The 8867-nt window shown below is 44.9% G+C and overlaps 1 protein-coding gene across 1 annotated transcript in view; it reads left to right on the top strand.

Annotated features, from left to right (window-relative positions):
- The window catches only part of LOC107677899 (xin actin-binding repeat-containing protein 2-like), a 61280-nt gene that overhangs the window by 46700 nt on the left and 5713 nt on the right, over positions 1-8867 (top strand). The window contains exons 12-13 of the mRNA XM_016472967.1: positions 1912-7886; positions 7964-8604. Coding sequence (XP_016328453.1) covers positions 1912-7886; positions 7964-8604 — 6616 coding nt within the window. The remainder of the gene's footprint in view (positions 1-1911; positions 7887-7963; positions 8605-8867) is intronic.

Below are 8867 nucleotides of genomic sequence, written 5' to 3'. Positions count from 1 at the left end.
GATAGAATGCAAAAGCAGCAGAAAGAATAGATTCTTGGGGCGGATGTACGCAAACACTGCATGGTGTTTGAGACGCAGCCTATGGACACGCTTAAAGACAATGCCAACTCCAGACCTGTTGCCTCAGAACAGATTATTGGAGGTAACGTTCGCTCTGTGAGACACTTGTTTGAAAACGCTCCACCGGATGAACTCAAAGAGCTTCCAGAAGTGGGAAAACTAAATACAATAGTAGTCTTTGAAGAAGGAAGAGGTGATGTGAGACACCAAAAATGGATGTTTGAGAATAAACCTCTGGAGAACATTAAAGATGAGAATGATGAGGTAAACCGACTTAAGAAAACCATAGCATCTGATGAAGAAAGAGGTGATGTGAGAAATCAAAGATGGCTGTTTGAGAACCAACGTTTGGAAGATATTCAAGAGGAAAAGAGAGAGTTTGTGAAAACAGTTGATTCAGAACAAATAGATAGAAGTTACAAGGGTGATGTCCGCAGAAATTGTAGGGTGTTTGAGACGCACCCGATGGATATGTTAAAGGATGATTCCAATGCCAGGCCAGTAAGTGCAGAAGAAATTCTAGGAGGTGACGTTCAGTCTGCCAGACACTTTTTTGAGACTGCTCCAAAAGATGAGATGAAAGAGCTTGCAGAGGTGGGGAAGCTCAAAAGAATGATGACATCTGAGGAGAAAGGAGACGTTCGACACCAGAAGTGGCTGTTTGAGAGCCAGCCGCTGGAGCAGATCAGAGAGGAGAGAAAGGAAATAACAAGAACGGTGAATCTGGAGGAAATAGAAAATGTGGATGTGAGCAATTACAAGCAAATTTTTGAAACATATGATTTAAGCCAATATGACGAAAGTCAGAAGATTCAAGTTGAGGGTGTCACCACTGGCTCTGTTAGATCAAATAAAAATCTATTTGAGTCCATGCCATTATACGCACTGCAAGACAGCTCTGGGCATTATCACGAGGTCAGAACCGTACGGCGAGAGGAAATCGTCAAAGGAGACGTCAGAAGCTGCCAGTGGATGTTTGAAACTCGCCCTATTGACCAATTCGATGAGAGCATCACTAAATTCCAAATCATAAAGGGCATAACACAACAAGAGATCGAATCTGGAGATGTCAAGACGGCCAAATGGCTCTTTGAAACCCAGCCTCTTGATGCTATTTTAGCAATTAGCAATATTGAAGATGAGGAGTGTGTTACTAGGGAGACGGCAGAAATAGTCAAAGGTGAACCTGTAAGTTGTAAGTGGCTTTTTGAGACCAAACCTATAGACATGCTTTATGAAAGGGAAGAGCTTAAGAGTACAAAAGATTCTGGTGAAGTTCAAAAAGGCAATGTGAAAACATGCACTTGGCTTTTTGAAACTCAAACCCTTGATGCCATACAGGATAACTCAGAGACGGTGTTGCAAACTCGCACTGTGAAACAAGAGGACATTCATGGAAAAGATGTCCACATGGCACGTTTCCTGTTTGAGACGGAGAACCTGGAGAACATTGCTGGAGGAGAGCGAGAAGCTTTTAAGAGTGTTACTGAGATAGACATACAATCTGGGGACGTGTCTCGGATGAAATACATATTTGAGACCCAATCTTCTGACGTTATGAGCTCAACCTCTGAGGCTTTCATGAGACAGCTGAGGAGTGCTGAAGCTGAGGATGAGCAGATCAGAGAGGAGAGAAAGGAAATAACAAGAACGGTGAATCTGGAGGAAATAGAAAATGTGGATGTGAGCAATTACAAGCAAATTTTTGAAACATATGATTTAAGCCAATATGACGAAAGTCAGAAGATTCAAGTTGAGGGTGTCACCACTGGCTCTGTTAGATCAAATAAAGACCTATTTGAGTCCATGCCATTATATGTACTGCAAGACAGCTCTGGGCATTATCACGAGGTCAAAACCGTACGGCGGGAAGAAATCGTCAAAGGGGAAGTCAGAAGCTGTCAGTGGATGTTTGAAACTCGCCCTATTGACCAATTCGATGAGAGCATCACTAAATTCCAAATCATAAAGGGCATAACACAACAAGAGATCGAATCTGGAGATGTCAAGACGGCAAAATGGCTCTTTGAAACCCAGCCTCTCGATGCCATTAAGTATTTTAGCAATATTGAAGATGAGGAGTGTGTTACTAGGGAGACGGCAGAAATAGTCAAAGGTGATGTTAAAACCTGTAAGTGGCTTTTTGAGACCAAACCTATAGACATGCTTTATGAAAGGGAAGAGCTTAAGAGTACAAAAGATTCTGGTGAAGTTCAAAAAGGCAATGTGAAAACATGCACTTGGCTTTTTGAAACTCAAACCCTTGATACCATACAGGATAACTCAGAGACGGTGTTGCAAACTCGCACTGTGAAACAAGAGGACATTCACGGAAAAGATGTCCACATGGCACGTTTCCTGTTTGAGACGGAGAACCTGGAGAACATTGCTGGAGGAGAGCGAGAAGCTTTTAAGAGTGTTACTGAGATAGACATACAATCTGGGGACGTGTCTCGGATGAAATACATATTCGAGACCCAATCTTCTGACGTTATGAGCTCAACCGCTGAGGCTTTCATGAGACAGCTGAGGAGTGCTCAAGCTGAGGATATTCAGAAAGGAAATGTTGGAAACTGCAGATGGCTATTTGAAAACCAACCCATAGATAAAATCTCAGAGACCCCCGGTGACCTAAAAGGAGCTCACATGGTACAAGATGTTCAGGGAGGCAATGTGGATAAAGGCAGATTCATTTTTGAAACCTACACGTTAGATGAGATTCAAGATGTGTCCTCTGAGGCCAAAATGAGAAAGCTGCAGAAAGTCATCAGAGAGGATGAGGAAAAAGGAAATGTGAAAACATACGCCATGATGTTTGAGACTCAGCCTCTCTATGCCATCCAAGACAAAGAAGGCCATTATCGTGAAGTGACCACACTTACAAAAGAAGAAATACAAAGAGGTGATGTAGTGGGAGCCCGCTGGCTGTTTGAAACAAAGCCTTTGGACTCAATTAGAGAGACGGATGAGGTCTATCTTTTAAAAGCCGTTACAGAGGAAGATATTCAAAAAGGTGATGTCAGCACAGCAAGATGGAGGTTTGAAACCCAGCCCCTTGATATGATTGCAGAAGATGCCAAAATATCAATCAAAATGGTCGAGGACATTCAGGGAAGGGATGTAAAGACAAACAAGCAGCATTTTGAATCTGATGCTTTGTCTCAAAAGTTGGTGCGTACTGTCAGCATGAGTGAGATTCATAAAGGGGATGTTAGGACAGCAAAATGGATGTTTGAAACACATACAATTGATCAGATACATGCTGAAAAGTCAGAAGATGAGATGAAAACTGTTGTTATGGAGGAACAGCTAAAGGGGGATGTCAAACAGTCTGTGTGGCTATTTGAGAAGAATCCTCTTGATCATATCAATGAAAATGATGAAAGTAAAAAGGTAATTTGTGAAGAAATTCCCAAAGCAGATGTCAAAACCACAATGTGGCTTTTTGAAACTACGCCGTTCATTGGATTTAAAGAGAGCAGCTTGGAGAAGACAGAAATCATTGGTAAATGTGTTAAAGCCACCCTCGACGAGCTGTTCACCCAAAGAATGGTAGACAACAAAGGTATCATCATCGAGGCAGATGAAATTGGAAACGTCCACATGGCTAAGTACAACCTCATGAATAAAGAAGCTCCCCAGATCCAAAGAGAAGAAATCATTAAAGGAGATCTGCAAAACATCATGATGAACCTCCTCAACAAACAGGACAAAACCGAGAGGGGAATACTGATAAATGCAGAGGAGAGGGGAGACATCAGTGGCACCGTACAACAGCTGCTCCAAGAGCACAGCAGCACCTCTGTGGAGAAAGAGGAGATAATAAGAGGTGACATTCAGGAAGCCATAAACAACTTGCTGAAAGAGGAGAGCACTGGCAAACGGGGCATTCTCATTCAAGAAGACGAAAAGGGAGATGTTCGAATGACGATCTACTCTTTATTCAATTCTCATGAGGAATCTAGCAGTCTGAAAGAAAATATAGTTGGAGGTAATGTGAAAGGGTGCCTAGAGAGACTTTGCAATCCAGACACAGAGGAGATTGTGATAATTAAAGTGGATGAAGCAGAGAGGGGAAAGGTGAGCTTTTATTCTACATGCATTGAGTCGGGTGCACTGGATTACCTCAAAAAGTTGCAGGTAGAGCCAGATGAGGCTGACCCGGGTGAAATTGAAAAAGAGGAAATCATCGGTGGTGATATTAAGGGAATGAAACTCAGTCTGACACGTAATCAAGCTCAAATCGGTCGTCTGGTGAACAGGGAAGATATAGTCCCAGGCGATGTTCATAACACAGTTAAGGTTTTCATGACCGTGCCTCCAGTCTCATTTGAACATTTACAGAGAGAAGAGATTGTGAGAGGAGTCCTGCAAGCAGCGATGAATTCACTAACACAGTCTGTAAACCAGACGGTTGTTTTGGAGAAAGAAGAAGTAATTCGAGCTGATTTACCTACAACCCTGAGGTCTCTAGAGGAGGCCCAAAATCAGCCAAGAGAGGTGGAAAAGCCCGAAATCATTCCTGGTAACATCAAAGGAGCGCTGAAATCACTAAAAGACTCTGCTTCAACCAAGGTGGAAATTGTCATAGAAGATTTAGTGCCAGGTGACATCAAAGGAAAGTTGAAATCACTGGAGGAGGCCAAACATGCAGTGAGAGAGGTGGAGAAGGAGGGGATTGTAAAGGGTGACATTCACACGGCAATACTGAGTCTACAAGAAGCGTCAAATGAGGGAAAGGTTTACCAGCAGGAGATTGGTGTCCAGGGAGATGTGAAAGGCAAGATTCAGCTCTTACTTGAGCCTCCTCCATCTCCCAGAATGCAACGCAGGGCGAGCACAGAGGGTGACGTGAAGCTTTCCATAAAATCACTCTATGACACCCAAGAGCAAGTGCAATCAGGGAAAGAAGAAGTGATCAAAGGAGACGTTAAGGGCACAATAAAATCCTTAATGGAAACAGCACAGAGAGCTAGCCCAACGATTCCCCGAAGGCAGCCGATAAGAAAGGTCAAAGTTCCTGCCAAGACCCCATCTCCATCAGTGAAAGACATCCCGGCACAGAAGCCCATCCCTGCTGTTAAAAACCTGGATATGAGCACTGAATCAAAGAGAAGCGCTCACAAGCAATCAATGCAAAACAGATACGCATCTCAAGAGAGCACTACAATCACCAGTCACACCACAGCATGCAGCCAGGAGACAAAGACCACAGTGCTGGAGCACAAAACAATTGTTCAAACACATGGCATCAAAACATTGAAAACTGACTTCCGTAACCTCAAAAAAAGTGGCTGTAATAATTTGATCATAATGGATAAAAGAAAACAGCAGGAAATCTGTATGCCACCTCCACCACCTGACCCTGAGCCCCCTCTGCCTCCCCCTCCAACAATGCCTCCAGATTATGATAGCATCTCCTTCCCCACTTCTCCTCTGAGCATTAGGGGTGATCATGATCTTCCCCCTCCCCCTCCCCCTCCATGTGATCCATCCAAGACAGAACTCGACCTTTTACCTCCTCCACCAACCCCACCACCTCCTCCTCTTGCTACACCCACAGCTGAGCTAGAACTCCTCCCTCCGCCTCCCACAGAACAGGAGCTAGACCTCCTTCCGCTGCCCAACATAACACCATCCAAACCCACTAAAATGTCTGTCAGACCCGTCAAAGCACCAACATTGTGCAAAGTACCCAAGCTTGAGCCAGCGATTTCATTTGAGAAAATGGATGTGCAGGCTGCACAAGAGACCAAGAGTAGAAAAAATGTCACCACATCATCAGTTAAGTGTACTGTGACATCCTCCGAAATTCAGTCTGCATTTACAAAACAGCCACCTGAGTCTCCATGGCCTCCCAAGAAAGTTTTCACCCCCTTGACGCTCATCCCACCCTCCTCTCCTCCTCCGCCGTGCAAATCCCCGGTGAGCAAATTCAAAACCCCATTAATACAAGCCGAACAGAAGTACAGACAGCAGAGGGAGGAAAGCTGCACGCCACCTCCACCGTGCTCCCCGGCCTTTGAAATCTGCATGCACAAGTCAGTCAGTTCAGCCCTTGAAATGCTTTCTTCAGAGAGCACAGGCACGGTGCAATCAGAGGCAAGCATATCATTTGATTTCACTCAAGAGAGAGCTCAAAAGAGTTTGACCAAATCCGAATCAGCCACAGACTCATATGATTCATCCAAGCACACAGCTCTCTCAAACGCTCCCCCAAGCAAGGCTTTGATCGGTGCCACAAATGAGAAATCTCCTCCAGAATCTTCTGTTATTTCCTCAGTTAAACAGAACATTATCTCTAATCAGTCATCGCAGGGCTCTTTGGGTCAGCAGCAGACCACCTCCACTTCAACTAAAAAGAAAAAGAAGGGATCCGTGACGACCAGTATACAACAGGTGATGAGGACGGTTATTAAAAACACAACCAAAGAAGAAATAAAGGCCTCTGTTAAAACAGACAAACCTCAAAGTGTCTCTAAAACTGAATCCGAGAATGTTAAAAAAGATGTGAGCAGCATATCTTTATCTGAAAACAAAACAAAAGAGGAAAGCTCTTCAAAGAAAAATCGAGAAAAAAACTCCCCTGATCGATCCAAACCAAACAAAGAGAGTCAAATTAAGGATGCTGAGCAGAAGCCACAAAAAGTCGACAGTCAAAAGGCAAAGAAAGTTAGTAAGAGCGCTAAACTGGAAAGCGAGGAGAAAGCCACAGAGGAGCAGGAGAATGTTCAGGTGAAAGAAAGCAGAGAAAAAAGCCCCACAGAAACAGAGATTAAAGTGGAGAAAGAGGCCAAAGAGAAACCTGTAGAGGGGCCCCCTGCCACTCCGAAAAAGAAAAGGAGGAACAAGAATAAGAAAGACAGAGAAGCCGCTCAAAGCAACAATGGCACATCCATCTCGCCCACGGAGGCCACGCCTGCTGAGCCTAAGTGGCCAGTCCTGACATCTGATAAAAAACAAGAAGAAATCATGGTTGTGCAAACACAGCACACCATTCATGCGGGACACACTGAGGTGTACAAGGAGGTCATCAAAACTGAAAGTACAGTCCAAAAGCAGAGTTTCCAGGAGGAGGGTGAGACTGTAAAACTTCAAAAGCAGGCCAGTGGAAGCCAGCAGATTCCTGAGGAATCAAAAGATGAAAGCAGAAATGTTCCAATAAAAATGACAGGCAAATCTGCACAAAAGGAACCTGCTGGGTCCTCAGCAGAGAGCTCCGGCACATCTCTAAGACAAGCCGAAGCGCAGAAGATGTTGTCTCGTATCTCAGAGTTACAGGGGGTTGCAGGAAAAATGGACCCTAAGTCTGTGAAGACGCTGCTCAATGAAATGCCCGCCTGGCTTCTGGGGCCAGAAGAGAAGAGTGATTTGGAAGGGGCAGCTGTCGAACACAATGAACAGAAGCTCAAAGAAATTCTCGCTTATGCTAAAAACCTCATTCAAGCAAAGCTAATGCACTTTGTTGGCACAATTGAAAAGCATGAATGTGAGGCCACCTCTGAAAAATTAGTCTCTAGTGGAGCCATACAAAGAATTTCAAAGATTTCCATTGGTTCTACAAAGTGTGAAACACAGAAGGTGGTCAAAGAGGAGACGAAGACAACGTGCAAGAGCCGAAAGCAACAAATGAGCAGCGTTACAACTCTTGGCCCCAGAGCTCCATCTCCATTGTTACGGATGCGCTCTCCCTCACCTACATTCATCACCATCGAGTCCACAAGGAGAACCGACTCGCCACAGAGAGCAGCACCCTTGCCTTCCCCAACGCCACCAACACCTCCTCCACGCAGATCTGAGACGCCAAGCTCTCGCTTAAGCAGGGCCTCCCCTTCACCCTCAAGCCGTGCAGATAGTCTGACGCGACTCAGAAATGTCACAGCTACGCTCTCTTAAGCAGGGAATCCCCTTCACCCTCCTCGAGCCGGGCAGATAGTCTGACGCGGCTCAGAAATGCCACAGCTACGCTCTCTCGGGGTGCCTCGCCGGATCTGGTGCCTCACCTGGTGCCGGTAACAGGAAAGAAGTCCGAAATTGTGGAATCTCCCACCACGTTCCAATGGCAGATCAAAATTGATTCTAAACCTGCTGAAGAGCAGAAGGTTGAAGAGGAGGCTCTTGGGTCTTCTGAAACGCAAGTGGTGACCGTTGAAGTGAATAATGCTAACGTAGGTGGAGATGCCATTAATATTCCAGAGCGTTTAGGCCCCAGCACGGAGGATGCAGAGCCTGAAAGTGCAGTGAAAGAGAAGGAAAATCTCGCAAAGGTTGACCTGTCTGGACTAGCCAAGACAATTGAGACGTCAGAAGAGAAAGTTGGTATTAGAAAAGACCCAATTGACAATACAGAGAAGCCTGGCAGGGAAACCGACGACCTGGAGCTTGATACGGAGAAGAAAGCAAGACAACAAGAGGATATGGCTGCTTTCAACATGAAGAATATTAAAAATGTTTTTGAAATGAGTGAGCAAAGTTCCCCCATCAAAGAGCTACAAAACAAACAGGAGGAACAGGAGTCAAGAGTGAGTGAAATTGCTTCTGAAGGTTCAAAGCCTGAGCTTCCTCCTGAGAGGGAACAATGCTCCCAGCTGAGCTCCCCTCTGCTTGTGTGCAAAGATGTGAAAGTAGACAAGTCTGTTGATCCAACAGGCTTTTCAGAGACAGAAACAGTCACTGAACATTATTCTTCTGTTGATGAGTTCGGCACTAAAATTATCGGATCAAGAAGCCCCGCAATGGTTTCCACGCACACTCAAAATGTTGCGACGCAACGGGTGCCATTTTCCTATGCTGATGCTGTGAAGACA

This window comes from Sinocyclocheilus anshuiensis, unplaced genomic scaffold, assembly GCF_001515605.1.
Source record: "Sinocyclocheilus anshuiensis isolate Anshui unplaced genomic scaffold, SAMN03320099.WGS_v1.1 scaffold164, whole genome shotgun sequence".
NCBI lineage: Eukaryota > Metazoa > Chordata > Actinopteri > Cypriniformes > Cyprinidae > Sinocyclocheilus > Sinocyclocheilus anshuiensis.
The sequence above is the reverse complement of the archived record's forward strand: the minus strand, read 5'-3'. Positions and strand labels throughout refer to the sequence as shown.